The sequence below is a fragment of the Heliconius melpomene genome, chromosome 17 (assembly GCF_056956725.1).
Source record: "Heliconius melpomene rosina isolate 202511_hmr_F chromosome 17, ASM5695672v1, whole genome shotgun sequence".
Classification (NCBI taxonomy): Eukaryota; Metazoa; Arthropoda; class Insecta; order Lepidoptera; family Nymphalidae; genus Heliconius; species Heliconius melpomene.
The window spans coordinates 3,188,999-3,212,678 of record NC_140405.1 but is presented as its reverse complement, the minus strand read 5'-3'; the positions used below and the strand labels follow the sequence as shown (position 1 = coordinate 3,212,678).

The following is a 23,680-nucleotide window of genomic DNA, read 5'->3' as shown; positions in this document are numbered from 1 at the left end:
TAAAAATAATAAACACATGATTTAAGAAGACAATATAATTAAATTTTCATACAAATCTTTAACGTAATTTATCTTTAAAATACTGTACACGAGTCGGACGTCCTTTTGGCGGTCGTTTGCTAATATTAAAAAAAAATCAAACAAACTGAGATTATTGAGAATTGTAAATAAAACTGCAAACGATCACTTTCGGGGCGGCCGACCATAATTATTTTCATATTGATATGGCAGATTGTCGATATGAAAGACTTTTAGAAGCATAAATCACTTAGAGCTACAACTGAAAGAAATGCACTAACATATAATTTATTTACACGAACTAACGTTATCTAGTGATCGCGACAGAGCCAAGTTAGCTTGTAGGGTCGAGTAATCTCATTTGAGTACATTTATTACAATAGAATCACAACAAGACAGATCTCGCGCTTGTCTCGCAACCGTATGACGAGAAATGGGTGAAAATATTGTTAATATCTTATCTCATAATAAATATAATTTCTATAAAAGAACATACTAAAACCGTGTTGACGAAAAGTTTTAATTGATACAGTTTACAAATTTGTGTATATATATTAATATATTTTTCTAATCACCCATTTCTCTTAACATTCACACCGAGATTGACTCTAAAGACAAAGAAAAAGCTATAAAAGCAACAAAAATTAAGTCGATCTTAAGTACTAAGTGTCTGACAACTTCACCTACGATTTTGAACGACCATCGCCATATTTAAAAAATAAAACGCTTACAGCTAATCACTTTACAATTTATCTAATAATAATATAAATCTATGAAATAAATACAAAAAATCTCTTATAATTAACTATGATAATATTTTCCTACCGCATGTCTTCAAATTAAACGCTATGTAATGCACATAAGATCCTCCATAGACGACGCATTTGTCGTACGATAAATCGTTCGTGTATTGAAATTATGATAATTTATCGAAAATATATATATTGATGATTGATTAATGAATTATAGTAATAATTTATTAATATGCCATCATCTACGGAGGTTTGACCGATGTTCAACCTAGGAGCGCGGGCGTAGACGGGAGGACCCTAAAAATATTTGACTAAAAGAGAGATCAAATCATTGCCACGTAAACTAATGTAAAACCGGCCGTTGCGAGACGGGAACGCCTTTTGTACTTTTAAAGCGGCCATGTTAGTGGGAGGCGACTTCGACACGAACGTTATATATACAAATATGTTAGCATATATGCATCAGGCATTATAAGAATTAATCAACCCTTATATATACGGGTTTCATTCGTTTTAAAAAGAAAATATTACATTTGAAACTATTTTAATAAGTACACCACAATTGTACATGACAAAATCATAATAAAACAGACATATGGAAAAAAAATATAAAACAAGATATAATACTATAAAAATATCATAATATACGTGCGAAGTCGCCAATTTCGGTTTGTAATCAATTTACTTTAAAAGTACTTAGGACAGACAATATTTACATAATTGAGTCTATCTAAAATTTATAAAAATAATACTTCATTAGTGGATATCCAACAATCTTGTGCACAAAATACGTAGTAACATTGCTTTCAATTGCAAATTATAATTAAATTGATTACAAAAACCGAAAAACTATAAAAAAAGCACGTTCATAATACTACGAGTAAATAAACGAGCATGTTGAAAAAAAACTTGTAAATACTTTCAGGTAAGCTGCCAAGTTAGTAAAAAGTAAATAAAGAATGCTTTTTTGTAAATATAGTGTAAAAATATTATTTAAAAATGATTATTAAATAAAAAAAAATATTATCTGTCAAACTCTTAATTGCTTAAATTTTAGAGATCGTCCAAATTTAACTCAAAAACAAAAGTATCAATTGAAATTTTAACTTGATTTATCGCATATATTTTTAGTTTATTTAAAAATCAAAGATCTTATTAAATATCAAGAGAACCGAATGCAATCTAAAGCTGTACATTCTTTCCTTAATATAATACAATTTAACTTTACATTGAACAATAACACACGGTTGTTTATTTTTATGTACAATACTTTAAATGTGGCAAAGATTGAGTGGCAAAATTAAAATACTTTCAAAGTAAATTTAAAATATTCCACAACGCAATCAAAAATGAGTAAAATCACTATAAATCCAAATGAGAACGCTGATTGTTTGGGATAAAGTTGACTTTATTGAGCCTAATAGCCTTACGTTCGTATGTTGTATATAGCAAGTTGGTAGAGCGAATCCAGTGTGAAGACGCCGTGTCGGTACCCAAATTTCAAGACTAAAAATGTGAAAGTGCTATATTCTAACGTTTGGTTGGTTTTTTATACTTGCATATTAGATTTCCGTAGTACAAACCAACTGCAGTGCCACCTTGAACACTTAATTGTGTTTTCAAACCATCTAAAAGCCCATTGATATTAAAATACACACAAGTTTATTCAAACGGGTCCAGCCGTTAGGTGTAGGATAAAAAACACATATACAAATTATTTTTATATAAATTGGATATATTACAGCTCTTTATAAATAAAGAATAGATAGAAAAAGTTATATGAAAGTGGCAAAATAAAGTTAAACAACGTTCAATCAACGTTCTCAATAAATGGTTTATAAATAAAAAAGAGTACCATTCGTAGTGTACTGTAACACTTCACTAATTTCTTAATAACTCTATACTTAAATAAACTATTATTCATATCCTACACTAAGGTTTGGTCCTTTCATAGTAAGCATATTGACAAAAAAAGTACATTTTAGAAGCGATTACTTAATATTTTCAAAATGGCTAAACTGCCATTAACATTAATTTATTTTAAAATTTATTCTAAAATAGATTTTGCTTCAATACTTATATAGTCTATACAACAAAAAGAAGTATGTCCATTTGTTCCGACGAAAGGACCAAACATGCTCATTTATGTTAATGTAACATAATTATAGAGGCACTGTGTGTATTCAATTTTATATTTTCTCTTAAATTAAATTGATATTTTTACACATTAATATGATATTGAGTCGGACGAAAAAATTTACAAGTGAGAAATAAAATAACATAGATAATATAAGAGTCAGTTTAGATTTAAAAAAAACCTTAGAATCGATCGATTCGGTAGTTCAGATAGACTCTATGATAGATACAAAATTGAGCTATACATACATAAATTTTCATTTACAAAAATACTTGTAGCGCTATTTTCAGATCACATTTGTAAATAGTAAACATCTACTATTCTTGTTTACAAGCCGGTCCACGTAACGGATTACTAATTCACACCCGAATTGCAGTTTTATTTCTAAATTTAATATACTTTAACAAAGAAATGTTCCTTTTTATTTCATGTATTAAAAAAAAACTGCAAATCGGACGGACGGCAGCCGTATAGCTTTTATGTATGGGAGAGATAGTAGTATTATTATACAAGGTTGCCATACTTCAAAAACTTAACCGATTTCACAATATAAATATCTAATCGCAATGCACAGAACAACCAAATTTCCTACAAAAAAAAAAAATCTTGTTCTCATGTCATATACATGGCAACCCCACCCCAACACAAGTATAACAAGTAAATACCGTTACTGGCAACACTGTTTAGTTCAGTCTTTCACAAGTCTGTAGATGTGGTGTTGAGCGCCGTGCTCGCTGTTGGACACCTCGAACACGAACGCCGCGCATAGTAACGTCTCTTGTGTATCTCTATTTGATACCACCTGGAAATCATATAAATTGTTAATATAAAAATTATTTGTAGGATTAATTTTTAAAAAAGCCGTCGTGGACAGAGTCTGACTGTAAATGTGATAGGTGTGGGTTCAAGCCCCACTGGTGGAAGTGAATTATTTTTATTTCTTTACCATGATAAGACAGAGTGCAGTATCGTCACAATGGCTCAAATTTGGGCGGAAAGGGGAGAACAAAGTATCTAACATTATGTTTCCACTGCCTACCCTGCCATATGCGGCATACAGCGTGAATATAAAAAAACTACCATATTATATACCAAATACGTCAATTGAAAAAAAATATCAGGAGAACAGAACTAGCACATGTGATACTTTGTTTAGAATACAAAAATTTGAACCCGCGCCTCTTGAAAACCGTCCAAGCGCTCTGACCACTAAGCCATACATTCTCATCAAGCTATGGCAAAACTCTTATACGCTAGTAACAACTTATTTACAAAGCATAAATATAACTTTATTTGTACGACATGGATATAGTACATTCAGAGTCAATATATTCATACATTATTAGCATTACTTATTGATGCGCAACACAGTAATATTTCATTTTTAACGAGCTAGTTCAACAAGTTATTAGGCGTTATAATTGCTTTAATTAGTAACTTATACATTGTTTCCTATAAATTAAATATGTTACGATGTTTTAAGTATTTAGGTTTTTCTAGTCAATTACAAAAGAATCATTTATTTCATAACTTTTAGTGGTTAATTAATTAGATGCCAACATAGTTTTTTTTAACAATGACCTCGACTCTAATAAATTGCAGTGTATTAAAAAATGTAAGTAATTAGGTTAATAAGAAATGCTTGCTTTTTCTTATTATGTCTGCATAGTTTTAATTTACACTAATGCAATGACTATGTTAATCCTGTTTCAAATTGGTTTCGTAAAGTTTAAAAGGGAGGTTAACAATGCAGCACATTTATTTAACTCTGCGGTGTTGAAAATAATAATCTAAGCTTTTTATGTCATTTTATTGGCTTCGTACTGTATTTCACACATAGCAGTAGGCAGACATAACCTGGGAATTTAGCATTTAACATTCCGTCCCCATTAAGATATTTCCGTTCTCTACCTCATATTATTGCGTGTTGAGTGGCGCAACTCACCGCTGCACTTTGCCTCGTTAGCGGAGCGATGAAATGAAAATATTGAATATTTCATTTGTTCGAGTGGGAATCGAATCCACAACAGGTTTAATCACTAGATACTACATTTATATCATAAATAATTTTAAAAAATCCAAAATCAAATTGGATCATCAAGTTTCAAAGTTGAAGTATCCATTAAGGTTCACGTGAGCCCGCACTAACCTGCAATATAGTGAAGTTCTCCAACACGCTATTCATCATATATTTCTCCGGCAAGTGTTTCAGCTTGTGTATAAAGTTGACCATGTACTCGCACATGGGGGAGCGCTGTATGCGGTACACGAACCGCCCGCCTTCGAAGCGTGCATATTCTGTTTCTACCTTTTCCACAACTTGTTTTCCGAATGAGCACACTTTTGTACTGCATGTTATTGTCATATTTTCGTTGCTCTCGTATCTGGTGGGAAAATATATAATATTAGATTATAAAATTTAACCATATTATCCATAAGCTTATTAGTATATAGTTTTTTAGAATTTTTTGAATGACGGCGGTTTTGTATTGAATGAACTAACTGTGACAAGAACGGTGTAGAACATATAGATGGGCCCTAATTATAAAATACATTTATTTTTCACAAAAAGGCAGTGCCTTTACTTAAGGTAAAAATATTAAATAATTCATTGCCCGAGTGAGTATCAAACCGACAACCGCCGCATTTAGAGTCACAACCTGTGCCCCTACGTCACGATGTCCTGAAATGTACTAAATAAATTATTTATATACTTACACACTAGTAACACCGTAGAAGGCTCCAGGGTCATCCAAATTGTTTGTATTGAGGTCCGCCCAAAATTTCACTAAGAAAAACGCGTTTCGGGGACCCTTTTCATATAGTTCCTTTAAACCGCCTTTCTTTTCTGGGAATTTGTCGTTTATTTGCTGTACGTCTACTGACTGGAAATTAAATAGGTAATATTAATTAATAGAAAGTAATATACAGGATATTAATAGGTAATGGTGAATTACTTTTGTTACAAAATAAAATAATGTAAACAGTTAGTTGATAAGCTTCTAACAATACAAGCAACAGTTGTAAATTCGATTCCAACTAGGGAAGATTTATAACATTCATAATATTTTTTTATTATTTCCCACCATCTTGTTAAAATAAGTGCATTGCTAGGTTTTAATTAATTAATATTTTAAGAATTATTATAAGTAATTAATATATTAAGAATCAAACTAGATATTACCTCTAAAACAGGATCCGCGTACGTGACGGTGCCACCTATATGCACGAATAAATGTTGTGCCGGCGCCGTACTGGGAGGATACTAAAACAAACAACACATTTATTTATAAAAATCATCTATACTAATATAATAAAACTGAAGAATCTTTGAGTGAACGCTTTAATCTCAGGAACGACTGATTCGTGTCGATAAATTCTTTCATACTGGATAATCCATTTATCGAGGAAAGTTAGAGGCTATATTATATAACGTTCTCAATACTAATAGTTAGACTTATGTTTTATATAAAATACATTATTTGTATATAAACGTCCAACATATTTTTTTACTGCCATAATACTTTCACATTATATTCGAAGTTTGATGTAGAATAGTCAAATTTTTATTTTTTAACAGTTCAATAGATTACCTTTTCTTATACTTAGAGAAGACATACATAATAATTACTGAAGTCATTTAAAATATTTATTAGTATTTTAGAAAAAAAGGGATGTATTTATTGTTAACTTGGTAACAAATTTAACTAGTAATGGTGAATACACAGTTTAACAAAAATCCATATTCACGATTACAAGAAATCAATATAATCGAAAAGAAAACAATGTGTCACATAAGAATTATCACACAAATGCTAATCAATTGTCAATATCATAAGATTATATAAAGATATGAATGAAAGATACTTTCAGGTATCTTTTAAAAACATGCTCATCCTTGATAAAATTTTGTATGAGTATTAGATTATAAAATTGAATGTGTTAGTTTATATATTCTAATGTGTATATAACTAAATATTTAATGAATTAAAGAATTTTTTTGCTTGTTTGTTATTTAAAAATATTTGTATCAAAAACACCCAAGTTTTGGAAAAACTTACTAGAAGCAAATAAAATATAAAAATAACATTTAGCACAGCTTCTATAATATGTAATATATTTTTACTCATATTTTAGGTATTGTAATAAAAGCTACAATAGCTTTTCTATCGTATCAACATGTTAACAAACATACAGCCTATAGCCAAACCCAAGAATTCCAAAAAAATCAATGACTTACCGTATCAGAATCTCTAGGATGTTCAACAAACGCTGAGAACTCTACAAGCCTGAGTTTATGAGTCGCTATGGCCCTGCCTTCCCACGGGGGCGGGGGCGCCACGTCCGTAGCGCCGGGGACCACGCCGGCGACGGGGACGCCCTTGTAGCCGGCGGTCGGGAAAGGTTTAACACTGGAATATTAAAAGAAATATTAAAATAAGTAATGTTTTTTATTAGAATAATCATCACTAAGCAGTTAAAAAACATCCTTAAAATAATTAATTGTCTTATTAACTTTAGGACATTAGGTTTAATGCTATGAGAATATAGTATTGTCATTGGACCCAAAAACGTGTACGAATTTTCAAGAAAATAAAATGGCAAGTAAACACAATTACACTATTGTTATATGTCCTGGCTAGACGAAACGATTATATTTAAATTATTTTCATTCAAACCTGAAAGCGGAGAAACACTTCTCCGCCTTCTCCAGGTATTCATAAAAAAGTGTAATACTACTATTCTATTAATAGGTATATTAATTAATTCTACCTGTGCATCTATTTATATGCAAATGAACTTAGCGGTGAATAAATTATTTCGCTACAAAAATCTATCTTTTAATTAATGAATAATTATCATCATGTAATAACACTTTGTAAGTTTATTAATTTTGTTTCTGTTTGCATTGCTTTTAGTCTGAATAGGTAATGTTTGTTAGTTATTATTTAGAAGCAGAATACTTTCCAATACAGTATGGTGCTATTTTTTTACTATACTAGTTATTGTGGAATTAAAAATTACTAGTACGTCATATACTTAAATGAAAATGAAACTTACTCTTGTGATGTCCCTGCTTGTAATCCTGGTTGCCAAAATTGCTGAAATAAAAACATAGAAATTAGTATAAATCAACAAATAAGTTTGTACCCGCGCTTCACGCTGTATCACGGTATACGCGGGATACAGCGTGAAGCTAAAAAAATATTGTAAAGTAGCTCATCTTGTTAGACTTAGCGTATTTTCTACACACGACACTATAAAGCTCTCTTTTAGAACAGCAGTTTAAAATCACAGAATATTCTATTTAATAGAATAACCCAGTAAGAATGCAATGTTCGGTTAAATTAATGAGTTTTTGGTTAAGAGATGATTATTGTCTAAATACGAAATACATCAGTTAATTTCGTCAGTTTTCTGTTTCTTTCACACTTTACTATTATTGATTACTTAGATTATTAAAAAATTGGCTTTGTAAATCGCTTAAACTTCGACATATTATATTATCTTAAGACAGATCTATAAAAAAACCCGTTCAGTAAAACGAGCAAAGCCACATCGTTCATCTTGTTAAATTGGAAACCAATAGTTATTTGTGCATGCCATGCCTCGAAGCTACACAATAAAGGCGTTTTTTGTGTGAACAAACACAACGGCATGCGTACAAAATGTACCGTGTGGTGGTACGCCGGGTGCGGCAATCCCGCCACTATTTGCGCGCTAGACAGCGTGCTCATAGACTGCATCGCCTTCTCTTTCATAACACCCCCGTCCTAGATTGTTTATCATCTCTTAGATCGCTTTGTTATTACCACATTTAGTATTGGCTTGTGCGAAATTATAATAGTTGGACTTGGAGATGTAATCGCTAAGGTGGACGTACTACACATGGATGCGGTCAAGTCAATAGAAAAGATAGAATATGTAATACTAAATTATGAAATGTTTATCTAAGGAGTTATGAACATAAAAAACTAAATAAATGTAATTTTATAATCAAATCATTAGAAAAAAAAATTTTTTTTTCTATTGAAATCAACTTCTTTACGTAATTTCCATAACGGATTTAATATAATATTTTAACTTGTCGCCATTTACGGTCATTTATTAATATCTACTCGTAAAACATGGAAAGTTACGCGATACAATGTAGCGTATGCACTCACAGAATTATTTAATTTAATTATTAATTTCAAATATAACTTAAAACCACCTCTCGTTTTAATTAAAATAGTATCCCTTTGCTTTACAAGAGAGAAAGGCGAATAGAATTGCACCTACCACTTTGAGTTTGGCCTGAATTTCACGCAGTTTCCGCCTAGCTAGCACCTGTATATGTGAAGAGACCTGTTTCCTTGTGCGCGTCTTCCCCGTCCTCAGTTTTATATATCTTGCTATAAGTTCATTTCGTCCTGGAATCGATAAATAAAGAAATTAATAAAGACGATCAGAAAGGGGCTATACAATTAAGATTCTAAAATATGCCGGACGCAGGTGAATACGAATTTACATCCCCTCTTTGGCTTTTGTGCGTTGGGTGCCCTGCCAATTAGACTATGCTTTGGACATTTATTACACAGGATATGAATATATTTCTCTATACAAAATCTTAAAAAATAAAGCTAATAATCAGATTTTTACATAGTTGATAAGTTTATATGTATATATGCGAAAAGGAAATTATGCCTGTGGATTTCGGGTTATACAAGTGTATATTTTATAGCAATAAGTCATCGTAGAAGTTGCTAATAGACGTCATATATCAACTAGAATCATACTTCAACATCAATTCTTCAATATCTACTAGGTTAAAAATGGTAATTTTAGCGAAAACTGACCATTTCAATATTCTTTTATTCATTGTACTAGTCTGTATAAAATTCCTGAGAGAGTTATCTGTAGATAAAGTTATTTAAAAAAAAATGTGATTAACAAATAAAAGCGGCAATTGTCATAGCCCGCGAAATATTCCAAATAGTCAAATCAAAACCCGCTGCACAATGCAATACCGGCGCAGTCGATGCCGATCTCGTTATGAAACAATTTTCAAAATATTTTGAATAGCTATTTTCAATTATTGAAACTGCAGCCGACCAGGAATGCGGGGTGGATCGACAGCGGTAATGAAATATATTTTACTAACAGAATTGTTATTCTGAAACCTACCCCCGGCCTTATTGCTTTCAATTTTCTATTTTATTAAATTATTAATATGAAGAATATAATTTTTGAATTTTTTCCTATCGATACGAGTTTAAATTGAACAATGGTGTGTTAATTTGAGGCGAGTGTAGAACAAGACTGGGCCAGACCAAAGTAAATTGAAATCTCATTGAATTCGGGGAATGCGATGGCAACGAGAGACGGCTGGTGCGAATTTAATTAACCCCTTGCCTGCTCGTTGAGGCGTGAGTGCGTATATCTATTCATTTTCGTGTAGTTCGTCAGTTAAATTTTATGGATGATAAAGCACCTTTTGATTTATAAAAAAGTTTTTTAGATTTCAAATAAAATGGCCACCGGTGGATTACTTATTAAGTTTGTTTAACACGAAACAAAGCGATACAATGGCTCAAAACAACAATAAATTTTCTTAATATACGAGATATAAATATAACTCGAGTCGTTCCTAACTTTATCCAAAATTAAAGTGAAAGGCAGTTGTAGTAAGCTCGGCAACAAACTTTTGAAGTCTGCTAAGTGAAAACATTCTTGGAATCCCTCTGAAATTATGGCACCGTTTCATAAAATTTCCACGACGGGCATTAGGTTAAAATTAGTGGAGGTTACGAGAGATGACGATTAAGTGGAATGGGCGTGAAAAATAAACACGTCGTTACGGTGCCCGCGAATCCCGCATCGAGAGTGCTTTCACCCGAAACGTCGTGTGCATCTCTCTATAAATAGTGCGGTGCAGAGGAGTTACAAGTGTAGGTATAGGTTCCTATTGGGCGGCGAATAGAAAAACAAGAGAAGATTATTTATTACTTAGCTGGCTAATTTGGTCCGCTGCCAGCGTCGCGCCACGCTCTCGCGCACTCTGCGAGGATGAAATTGTGCGTAGAGCCGCCATATATGAATATTGATTTCTTTGAGCGTTCATTAGTAATTACATGTTAATTTTCTATCTTCATTAATATCAAGAAATGAATGAAATTTTGTGGGCAAAATATTAAGATTTCATTATATTTGCATTTAAAATAACTAACATAACCTTATGTTAATATTTTATTTAAGTTCAAAGTAAGAATAATAAGAATCTTGAATATATATTTATTTTTGATAATAATTTGTACCGCGGTAAGATATCGGAGAGCCATCAGAAACACATTAACGTAAAGCTATGGCCTTTCAATTGTTTTTCCTATAGGTAAGCTTTTAGCGAAGATAATTCTTTAACCAGTAGGTAATATTTTTTTTGTTGTTGTATTTTTTAAAATTATATAATAAATAATAATTATAGTCTTACATAACATTAAACTATTTTTTGAGTTGTAAAATTGGGAAATTACAAGTTATATGTCCTTTTATATTTTAATGACTATATTTATATATAACGTTTTTAATTAGTGTATTAAAGATTAAATTTCGGTGCATTAATTATTTACTGGAATATAACTGTAAACAAGATGGTATATTTTCAATAAATACTGGTTTTGGAAAGAGAACGAAATTTGACGTTGCATTGGCAACGCTCATTTAAGACTTGACATTAACATGTTGTCCGTTACAATTTTTTGCAAAATTATATAAAACGGCACTAATTAAAATTATCAGCTAATGTATATTTAACAAGATAAAATGTAGTAATTTATAGCACGCGAAACATATAAATCAATCTCCAGTTTTACTAAAATGATTTTGAAAATGTCAAAGTTTAGCTTCTCGCTGTATCCTGCAAATAGCAGGGTAGGCAGAGGGATCGAGTGTTAAGACACTTCCGTTTCCCTATTTTCCAGGCATTGCATGTTGAGTGGCGGCACTCATCGCCGCATATTGACTTTAAGTGAACGTATTGTGATAAGATGAATATTTGGAATTTTGTGATAATAATAAAATCACTTATCTTCTTTATGTTTTAAGAAAACGTTTTATCCTAGTCGCAACAATGAGAATAGTTGAAGCTAGCAAATAAATAAAATTTACAGAAAGGGTCTTTTCCAATAAAAGAAACATTACGAGGTGATAGAAGCGTCAGAATTTTCCGCTGACCCAAACAGAAGATATGCAAGGCAAATGGTAGTTGAAGGGTTGAGTTTCGACGATCTAAGGATTTCTCGAGACAATCGGGAGTTATGCCTTCGGGCGGGGCGCTAAGGCGCGGGAGAAGGGGCGGGCCTTCTTTATATTTTCTTACTGCGTTCGCCGCCTAGCGGCCGGGCCCCTTACACGCTCGCTCGCTCACTAATTGCGCATTCTTCGCATAGTTTAGACCCCCCGTGGACCCCTCGCCGCCACCCCGGCCACGTGAAGCCGACGAAACTTTCATACTCCCAGGATATTGAGCGGTTTTGAATGTCTTAACTCACGAACGTGCCTGCAGCGAGCGGTGCTGGCGCTTTGTAGGCAAACTGTTTCGAACAACTCACCGCACCGTTCGAAGCAAATTACTCCTCGCTTGCCAGTTGCCGGTGACGAGCTGAAGTCCTCTTAATGCAATGCTCAACTTGAACGGCATCATAACATACTACCGATACCTATACCGCTATAAACTATACGCTCATTAGAGAAATCCTTATTTAAATGGACAATTACATATTTTCTGTAAAATAATTCCTATCAATATCTAATATATAACTTATACAGAAAAACAATGCATCTGAAATGTTCCAAGAATATTTAAATTATAGAGAAAAGCAGCGCTTCCAAAATGTTAGAATTTCAAAGCACAATCTTAATTTAAGTTAGCAATAAAATTACAAACTAACACGGGACAGCGCGGGATCGAGGCTCCTCCAAGATTAGAGGGCGAGGGTGTGACAGACAGGACAGGAGGGACAGGAGGGACCGGAGAGTGACGCACTGCTGGCTAGATTAAGCCGGGCCGGCACGTCCGCGAGTAATGCGACCATATATTGTGTGGACGGCGAGCAATTATGTGCCGTGTTCTTTTACAACTGCCCCGGAGTAATAAACTTGATGGACAAACTATTAAACATTATTAATGCATATAAACTATTATTAATTGACGATACTTGTGACAGATCAGACACATCTTTAATTAGTAGTATTAGTCTATAGTTGTTGCTTTTCTTGTATAATTTAGGTATTTCATGTTAAATTGCAAATTTAAAATCATTATCTCCATAATAAATTTACCTAACTTCATACAAAGCATTAAACATGTCATATGTGAATGTTGCAACATAAACGTAGTTCTAACATTTCAAGAACATTCTTAACTTGCAGCAATTAGTCACAAAGTAAAACCGAAGAGAGTAAGAGTTACAAGAGTTGAAGAAAGTTAAAATAAAATTAACTAACTGTAAAACAACCTTAAATATAAATCAGCTGAATCCAGTGCCATCACGTGGAGGCGTCTAAAGGATTATTTCCGCTGTGGCGATAAGATTAAACCGGCACATTTCTTTCCGTCTATTAAATCACTTAAGGTGGACACAGCGCTTGCGGTACATTTGTTTAGCAATTCCATCCACCCGGCCCGACCCGGACCTACCCGGGTCTACCCACTACTACCCGGCACTACCCGGTACGACCCGGGCAGTCCTTTAATTAAACCCGGGTGCTATAATGTTAGCTGTGCGTCCGGCGGGTAATGGCAGTGGCTGCCTTTAATTGTTCCGCGTCAATTGTGCCAGTAACGTACGTGACAATGGCGACTCTCCAGAAAGTTATTGCTGTGTTTTCGGTTGTGGGGAATTAAATGAGAAATTCTATGCGATTACTGTTGCTTATTAATCTTGCTGGTTTCTGCGATGTTTATGGAGAATAGTTTTCAATGGACATAAAATATTCGAATATAAACAAATATTGATTCATTTTACTACCCAATAAATGATTAAATCTGAGGCTTCAAGTACAAGATTTTTATTAAATTGTTAAATATGACACTGAGATAAATTATGTTCTATCGTCTGTGAAGTTAATACATTCATATTCATTAAAGTTGCGTTAAGTTAAAATTATTGTCTTAAGCAAATAGTTATTGCGTCTTAGACATTCTAAAACCAATCTATATAAAATATATTGTACTAAGGATCCAAAAGTGGATTCGCTCGCTTAAATTTATTTTTATATTATAGCCAAAGGATTTAAACAAAGTAACCTATATCCTTTCTAACTTCTCTAAAAAACAATAAAGTTTCATGATAATCAGTTGAGCAGTTTTGGCGTGAAAACGTAACAAATAAACTTACATTCATATTTACAATGTTATTACCATTCTGTTGTCTAACAACGAACTAATCGTAAACAGCTATCGATGTATCATTACATTTTAAATTAAAACATTCAATATAAAAAATAAAGAGTGTTTCTTTGAAAAAAAGAAATCACCAATACAAATAATAATAAAACACACTGCTACTTGGCAATCATCCTAAAGCTGAAATCATAAGCGATCAAAACAATTATAGCCTCTATACCTACATTCATTTCAAGGAGACAGAAAGTATTAAGTCGAAACACGAGAGATTTACTTCTGTTAATTTAGTGAAGGGGAAAGGTCCCTTCGGTGATTATCACGTAGCGTTAACGAGCTTCCTTAGTTAACATTGTAGCGTGAAAAAATTCTACCTCCCCCCGACAGTTTACGGAAACTGAGCTTACATTGCAATCATCAGTCTTTTCCAACTCAAATTAGGTCAATAAGTTCTGAAGTGTCAACTTTATTACCTTGATAATTGGTATGATTTATGAAGTTTAGGGTGAAATGTTATTCAAAACGATACTTAATTGTATATTTAAGTAATTCGTTTATACGTAATAAGCTAATATCCATATTTTAATATGCATCATTTTCATAATACTAATTTTATTACTCGTTAATTATTCAAACATTGTTTTATAGTTCGAATATGAACAATAAAATGCGAGTTTAATTTTAATTATTACTACAGACTGCAACTAGCCACCGTACTAGACTGGTCGTCACCACTTTATACCTTAGTAGATATTCAAATAATAATTAACATTCATACATAAATTTAATTACCTTTTTGTTTATTGTATTTTACAACTACTATAATTATAAAACTGTTATCTCTAGTTCTACGGGAACACGTGTTGTTAACAAGTTCGATTTCTCAAGATTGCAGACGAAGCTAAAAAAAATGGAAACCCGCGAATTCAGTTCCACGAATAGGAGACACCGATCGAGAGATAATAATCGTCGGTACACGTCTCTCCGTGGAATCCTATTGCGCAAACCGCTTTGTCGGCTCACATCAATACCTACGGTGGCTTGCCTTTTGTCTCGTGCCACACCATTGTTCATTTTAGGAACGGCCTTGAGAACGCTTCATAATTCAATTATGCTAAACGTACACAAATCGATGTGGAAAGTTTGCAAGTGCTGGTTTATCATTGCTACAGTTTTATTGTTGCTTATACCGATGTTTCTTGCTAATCTACTCTATATATTTTTGTTATTAGCTTTACGCTGTATTCCGCATGTAACAGGATAGGCAGAGGGAGTCTAGTAATAAGATACTCTTTTCCGCAGGAATTGCGTGTTGAGTAGCGGAACTTCACTCCACACCCGAGTGAAGGAATGAAAATATAAAATTTATTTCGTTTACTCGAGTGGGAATTGAACCTAAAAGCTATGGCATTTACAGTCACATTTCGACATGACTGGTCTCTTCTAATTTACTATATGCAGGCAGGAAAGATGGTTCTTTGCACTTCACACAACGCCATTCATAGAGTCATTTGCTAGATTTGTTATAACATTCAAATATAGGTAACATTAAAATTATATTTATTATCATAGATAACAAATAACTTTCATAGCAATAAAACAATAAAAGGAAGAAAATACAATATCCTCTATCACGTCCGGACTCACCGTACATCTTGCCCTCGTCCGAGAGGATGATCTTGCGTCGGCCGCAAGGAGGGTATATCGCGAGCGCCTCCTGGAAGCTCTGCTCGATGTCCGGCGACCACACGCCCTCCGCGTCCGCTGCTGACATGTCCTGACAAAATAAAAAAAAGCTTAATTTTTTTAGAACCAGTGAAAAATTATTATTAATATTAGAGGCCGTCATGGCGTTGTGGGACAGGTGTGTGATTGTAAACGCGTGGTTGAGGCTTGGATTCCTATTCGGGGAAATGAAATATTTAAAATATTTTCATTTCCTGGCTCTGTGACGAGGCAAAAGTCATGCGTTGAGCTCCGCCACTAAATTGGGGGTGTCCTAACACTAGGTTCAGAGCTACAAAAATTACGATTTAATACGAATTAAACGCCAATTGACTTGAAGTTCATTTACTAGAGTTCAATTATAATAATAAATCATTTACTTATTAATATAATTGATTTATTACCTAATATTATCTTTATTTCAAATAAAGGGTATGTTAAATATGTACTAGCTTTGGAATTTCTGAAGTAACATTAAGGGTTGAAATGTACATAGATAGGGTTCACCGCTGCGGGCCTTCAAATTTGATCTCAGTATTTTAACTCAATAATCAAAATTAGTATTGTTATGCAAATTAAATATCAATTGGCAGCTGTACGGGCTAAATGAATTACAAGTTTTAATTGTGAGGCCAGCCAAATCGCTTCTTGTTAGTCAGCTTTTTGTTTTTATAAGTATTAAGTCAATATACATTTGTTCTTCTTGTCTACACATTCAACAGCTAATAATAATTATTAAAAATAAAATTTCTGTAATTTCAACTGTACTTGTTAAAAATAGGTATATGGCAAAGTTATTCCTGCATTTTGTATTATCTTAGTCAATTTAAAAGAAAGCTAAATAATAATTATAAAGTATTTACATCGATGGTATACTAAAGTAGGTAATATTCTTTTACATATTTAATTATAACTTCGTAAAACACCCATAAAGGGCTGTAGTACATTTGGTTCTATATTATTAGTCGTAAAATATACAGGTAATAATCAATATGTTTATTGGTGTTTAAGTGATAGTTTAAAAAGTCATACATTTAAAACATGAATTGCTCCAATTTTCATTAAAACGAGTATCGCACGTACTCTTATATGAACCGGTAAGTACCCAGGTTACCTTATATGGACATGTTGAGTAAAAATATACTTGTATTTGCGGCTATACATATATTAATGGCAATTAACTTAAATATAAATAGGCACTACTACCGTAAAAAAATGAAATTGGATAATGTCGTTAAATTCGAGCAAAACAAAAATATCGACGTTATTTAATTTGTAATGAAGCCTTAATTTCTCAACGATAATATCTTTTCTTTTTATAATAATAAATAAGTTGATATATTGTAGGTTACTTTCTCGTAATTCCCTCTTAACGTATACCACAAAACAAGCAAAACTAATGTAATAAATAAAAATAATACAAATTTCCGTTCAAAACTTAATTCCGACTGCGTTCTGCGAAGTATTCAATCTATAATTTCAATAACCAAAGCGATAGATAATCTATAATTTCAATAACCAAAGCTGATTCACCAATCAGACGGATATTTTTATACACAGTACGCGTCATCCAAAAATATAGTTTTACGTGTGGATTTATTGCCTTACCCGCTGAAATGTACTATTGCGAAACGAACAACATAATAGTATATTTTAACATATGTGTGGACACTAAAAGTTGTTGCAACTAGATCAAAAATGCTGAGCTTTTTTTGATAAAATCACTTTACACATATGGTTAAATCAATTACCAAAATAATATTATCTGAACTGAATCGTAAAGAAAAATATCAAAATTCAATTAGAACAAGAAACAGAAAAGATGCGTCATTTAAATTAATAGAGCCAGTTCTAGTCTCGGAGAGAAGAAAACAAAAATAACGCGTTCGGCTCCGTCGCGAATCGGGCGGACGTTAGACGAAAACATTGTGATTCACTTGCTCACTGGAACCGCCTCTTGTATTTTCTTAAGAGCTAATAAATGAAAACAGCTTCATGCTATACCCTACAGTTTACGCAGAGGGGTCCTAGAGTTAAGACACTCCATTCCGATTTTCGCCAAATTCTGGAGGCTTTGCCTCGATATCAAAGCGAAGAATATACATTTAAATAAATATTTCAGATCCCCGAGTGGGCATCGAACCCAGAATCAGCCTGGTTTACAATCACACTTTGTGCTACTGCACCACGACGGGCCTTTTAAAAGCTAATATTTGTACGTTACACACAGTGCAGCATCGACTTTGTGTTCATATGTACTTAACAAGATTGTTGAAAAAAGTTTTCTCTACATGAGGTGAAAGCTTAATGTCGGTACGAGAGTCGTGCCAAAGTTTTGAAAGTTTATATTGCATGTGAAGCTTTAAAGTAAAAAATACTTTATCACCGTATACCATTTTATATTTCATAAATTTTATATCACATGGTTATTGTTCAATGCCGACAATAAACAATAATTTACCATACAATAATAGCTTGTTTTTAATGCGTAGCTTTGTTATTTTAATTTTATATTTTTCAAAAAAACATCTTTATTCTTTTTATTTATGGGTTAGCTTCGAGCTTTTGTGATTTTTTTTGTATAAAAAAACAATAACAAAAATAATTATATTAATAAATAATATTTCATTAATTATGTATTAAAAAAAAATAAAAACAATACCTTTTCATCGTCACTAGCTTCACCCACATCTAAGTGCTTGGCGTCGGCGCCGCCCGAGCCGTTGGTGTCGGGCGCGCCGGCCGCCGCGCTCCACGGAGACGCAATGGTGCCGGCTGCGAGCGCGCCGCTCGCTGCAACAAACAGATATAACTATTAATTATACTATATACTATTATATTATTACTATATTATGTCATTATTTTATTATGTGAATTTTTAAAATGGAAGTAGAGTAAGTACTTAGTAAGTGTAATTACTATAATCTATTTTCTATTTTATATTGTTTTCGTTACTGTATGTGTGACAGACATCTTTGAAAAAACATTTGAGTGTAAAATGCTAAAATTTGATATGTAGATCCTTGAGCAGAGAGCGCTGAGTGGCAGAACTCTACGCCGTGCTTTGCCTTGACACCAGAGCGAAGATATGACAATATTAAATACTTTCCTCGAGTGGGAATCGAACCTGCAACCTGTCACAAGATTTTTAATCAATAATATAATCTCAATAAAGTTATAAACATAGTTTGGCAAGAAATAGACATGATGATTATATGACACACGCAATGAAGAATAACTAATTTCAGTGTCCACAATCCACTACATTATGTTTTACGTATTATGAGCACAAGTGTGTCTTAAATGAATAATTCTGTTTCTGAGAACCTACGGCGTGTAAACTGTACCTACATGAAAATAACGCGACAGGAAAAGTATTTTATTAAGAGTTGTTTATTTTATATTACTTTATAAGACATTCGTTTTACTTCTATATATATTTAAGATGTAATTTTATATTACATTTAACCCAAAATATTATTAAAAAAACTGTTTACAAATTACATAACCAACTAATATACGAATACGAAAACCAACTAAAACATTTTAAATACAAGCAAATATTACATCAACCATTAGAAAGACGAAAAAACACCATATTATTCTCATGACCCACACAGCAAAAGATATGAAAAAGATTAATAAAATAAGAGTAATACAGTAACATCACATATGAATGATCTGGTAGGTACTAGTACTGTACTCTGACGTCACACGGTGTTTGCTTACAAATTCAGACGCGCGCCTTGTAAACTTCCAATCGTATTGTGGCTTTGCACTAATACACTAATGTAAGCAAAAACAAGATTTACAGCTGTGTTTCGTGTATAGCAACGGTTGTACGTCTTGGTGCTATTAATAAAGCGTTTTAGAATATGAATAGTTTTGGTTTCATTAATATTAGCTTATGTAATTTTTAGATATTGTTTATTTTTGCTTATCGTATGATAGCTTTTGGTCCATGTGTAGATTTAATATATTTTTATTGAATTTAATCGCATGTCAATTACGCCTTGGCGCAGTGGGACAGCGTCTGTAAACGCGACGGTTGTGAGTCGAATCCTCATTTGAATTTCGATTATATTGCGGCATTCATCATGCAATATTTTGATAAATATGCGGAAAGTGGTGATTGAAGTGTTATAACAGTAGGTTTCCTGTGCTTAAATTCTTATGCGAGAAAAAGTTTTTTTAATAAACTTAGAAGACAGTATTTTCAACATGCTGCTTTAAGTTTTAATTTTTTAACTGCGTTTAAAAATAACTTTATTTTGTTTAAATTTTTATTTACATTAAACCAGTACATAAATAAGTGTTTATAGTATTTGCAATGCTTACAACGGATCGCTGGTTGCTATAATAACATCTACTACGTAAGGCATAGGCCGTGAAGTTACTTCTTTCACATTTCTTATTATTGAGGTGAACTTATATAATTAAAACTATTTATAGTATACCCTTGACATAATTTTTAACGTCATATCTTGTTAGCCTAATTATAAGCATGACGTAAATGAATGTCAGTTCAAAAAGTAAAAGTTTAGTAAACATTGTTATTATAATAATATTTTGTAGAAGAAAATACAAAAAAGATCTAACAACTTTATCTTAAAAACAATATCTTAACAAACATGTGAATAAGAAAAACCCAAAGACTCAGATTCGCATTTCATAATAGCTAAGCTTTGTTCGAGACGCGAGAGCGGGGGTCGTAGGCATTCTCGAAATTTTCATATTTACCGTTAGAAATATGCAGGTACGAACGTTAACAATATAAATATAATATCAAAAACGGAGAATTTTGTTATGAAGATCGGCTCGAGGAGAGTAAAAGTATGCGCCGCCCGCCTTCCAGCGCGTCCCCGTGCCGTCGCTACTCAATAAATATACTTTACCTCCTTACTTTTCTAAAGAAATATTTCTTAATCTGTCGTAGCTTAACTCTGGAATTTTAAGGTATTTTCTTTTTGTTCATACATAATATTCAACTTTATTTTGTCTTTTGATGATATGACATTGTACCCGTTGAAAAACATCGTTAGCTACGCGTACATAATATGCATGATATTATTTATATATAACATCTTTGTAATATATTATAATGTTGTCTTATATTATATGTATGTATGTTTTAATTAGGTTCACGCCGTATCCCGCACAGAGCAGGGTAGGCAGAGGAAACCTGGTTTAAGATACTCCGTTCTCCACTATAATATTATAACTCATTCAAAACAATATCATTCACCTAAAACTTATCATATACTCTATAACATAAATAAGTATAATTATATTTAGCAATATTTTGCACTAATATTAGCACACCAAAATTAATATCACCAATAAACACGCAATTAATCCCCACACATATTAAACTAGCATCTTCAATTAGCACAATTCATATTAATTCGAGGCGACATTAAACCAGTGACGGTGGCGGCCGGGGGCTGACAAAGGGCTGTGGACGTGCAATAATTAAAATAATAAAGCATCGTCGGGGCCCGGGCCCCTTTGTGATATGACGAGTGTCCGCAATAAGGGCCCGGTATGCCCTTACGATGGGGGCCGGAGATCGACGTACGTTTTGTAGAATTTGAAATATTTCAATGTCTATCAGTGGCTATGAAAGTGTTAAGTAACCTTTGGGATTCCAAGTGAAATATGTACTCTGGTAGAATTTTGTTATGGTATTGGAATCATATGCTGATTTATACCGTTAAAAGGTTTATTCATTGAGGCTAGTCGTGGCGCAGGGTATATAGTGTTACTGTAAATGCGACTTGTTGTGGGTTCGATTTCCACTTGAGGAGATATTTCTTCGCTCAGGTGTCTGCTGTCGCCACTCAATTAACTTCGGCGGAAAGTAGGGAACGGAGTGTCTTAACACTAGGTTCCCTCTACCTACACTGCTGTGTGCGTGATTCATCGCGAAGCTGATTTATTCATTGAGGCAAAGTAATAAATAAATTTGATAATGTTAAAGAGGAATATCCATAAACCAATATTGACAAAACTTTATTCATTACTCATACAGGGTAAAGACGTAGTGTAAGAAAATAATACATTATGTCAGTAACATTTGTGAGTTAATGTTTGCAGTTACCGTGTACGTACATGGTTGGACCGCAATTACTATGAATAATATAGAGACCACTCGTGGCGCAAGGGCACAAACGGTGACTGTAAACGCGACTGGTTGTAGGTTCGATTCCCAGGCGAGGAAATAAAATATTTATTTAAAATTTATATTTATCGCTCTGGTGTCAAGGTCCGCTACTCAACACTCAATGCCTCTAGAATTTGGCGGAGAGTATGTGTGAGTGCCTCAATACTAAGTTCCCTCTGCCTACCCTGCCACGTGCGGGATACAGCGTGAGGCTGATCAAAATTTAATTTAATTTTTTTAATATAGTCAAGCCCACGCATCGCGCAGAACACTGGATTATATTAATAACTTACACCAATATATATGTTGTAGTAAATTAAAAATATTTTAAGCTGATTTATTCATTTTACATTATAACGTAAAATATTCTCGTTTCAGGTAATTCAAGTTTCATTTTGTGATTAATTAAAAACTCATGAAAGGACACAGTGGACCTGACAGTATAGATCTTTATAACGATGATTTTTTTCAGCTTCACACTACAGAGGGAGCCTAACATTCCGCCTAGTATTAAGACATTCCGCTATCGACTTCCAAGCGAAACTCAACGCCGCGCTTTGCCTCGACACCGACGACGACGACTGCTCTCTTCATAAATATTCAGAATATAAAAAAAAATATCATTACATATTGTACTTATTTCATGTCACTATAATAAAAAGTCATTAAGTATAATATGGTTAAGTTTTTTACAAAAATTAATTGAAAAAAAAAAAAAAAAATTACCTGTTGTCCTTAACTGAAACAAGGCTAGAAGTAGCACGCGATCCCTGAAGCAGGAATGCATTTAATACCGGCGTCGGAATAATTCCAGTAATTTAGTGGCGTTTACACCGTATCGCGTGTACCTACCCACCTACCTACCGGGTAGTAGGAGAAAGCTTTTTCACAGCTACCCCGTTTTCGTAGTAAATGTACTGGGCTTTCTGTGTATTGTCGAAAGGTGCTTTAGCTTGAGAATAGTACTTACAAACATTTTATACGTGTTTTATCTTAGTATGAGAGCGCCTGTCATAAAGAGTTAAATTTCCATAGAAAATCATTATCATATTAAAGTTATCTTGTTCTTGTTTTTATATTTACAACTGTTTAGTTATCATTTATAAAAATAAAACGATAACTAATAGACATACATAGCTTCACGCTTTATCCCTGGCGGGGTAGTCAGAGAGAACGGAGCGCCAAACGTTACGGTCTCTACCTACCTCTTTCGCCTCGTTAACTGTCATCAACCTCCTTATACATGCCCTCCGTGAGATCCACATGCTTTTTACAGGAGCTTCCTCCAGTATTTTTGATACTGTGTTGTCGAAGGTCAACTGAGGTCTCCCCATACCTCTCTTACCGCTCACTTTTCCATCATAGATCTTTTTTGCCATTCTTTCATCACTCATTCGTTCGACGTCCCCAAGCCAGCTGAGCGCGTTCTTCATTTTTACCGTGACATCCTCGCCTGTCCCTGTCATTCTGTATATCTCTTCATTGCGGATCCGATCAGCTAA

General features: G+C 33.3%; 1 protein-coding gene across 5 annotated transcripts in view; it reads right to left on the bottom strand.

Moving 5' to 3' along the window:
- Nucleotides 1-20: 20 nt before the first annotated feature.
- The window catches only part of sd (TEA domain transcription factor 1 homolog scalloped), a 62,761-nt gene continuing 39,101 nt past the window's right edge, over nucleotides 21-23,680 (bottom strand). For 4 of the 5 annotated variants that reach the window (XM_085200164.1, XM_085200168.1, XM_085200166.1 and 1 more), the window contains 10 exons: nucleotides 18,678-18,808; nucleotides 15,938-16,067; nucleotides 9,190-9,320; nucleotides 8,583-8,681; nucleotides 7,969-8,009; nucleotides 7,148-7,319; nucleotides 6,092-6,172; nucleotides 5,626-5,792; nucleotides 5,057-5,291; nucleotides 21-3,709 (listed from right to left, as the gene is read on the bottom strand). In XM_085200164.1, the coding sequence (XP_085056290.1) occupies nucleotides 3,596-3,709; nucleotides 5,057-5,291; nucleotides 5,626-5,792; nucleotides 6,092-6,172; nucleotides 7,148-7,319; nucleotides 7,969-8,009; nucleotides 8,583-8,681; nucleotides 9,190-9,320; nucleotides 15,938-16,067; nucleotides 18,678-18,808 (1,301 nt within the window). In that variant the 3' untranslated portion in view covers nucleotides 21-3,595. The remainder of the gene's footprint in view (nucleotides 3,710-5,056; nucleotides 5,292-5,625; nucleotides 5,793-6,091; nucleotides 6,173-7,147; nucleotides 7,320-7,968; nucleotides 8,010-8,582; nucleotides 8,682-9,189; nucleotides 9,321-15,937; nucleotides 16,068-18,677; nucleotides 18,809-23,680) is intronic. The other variant, XM_085200167.1, reaches the window with a different exon arrangement.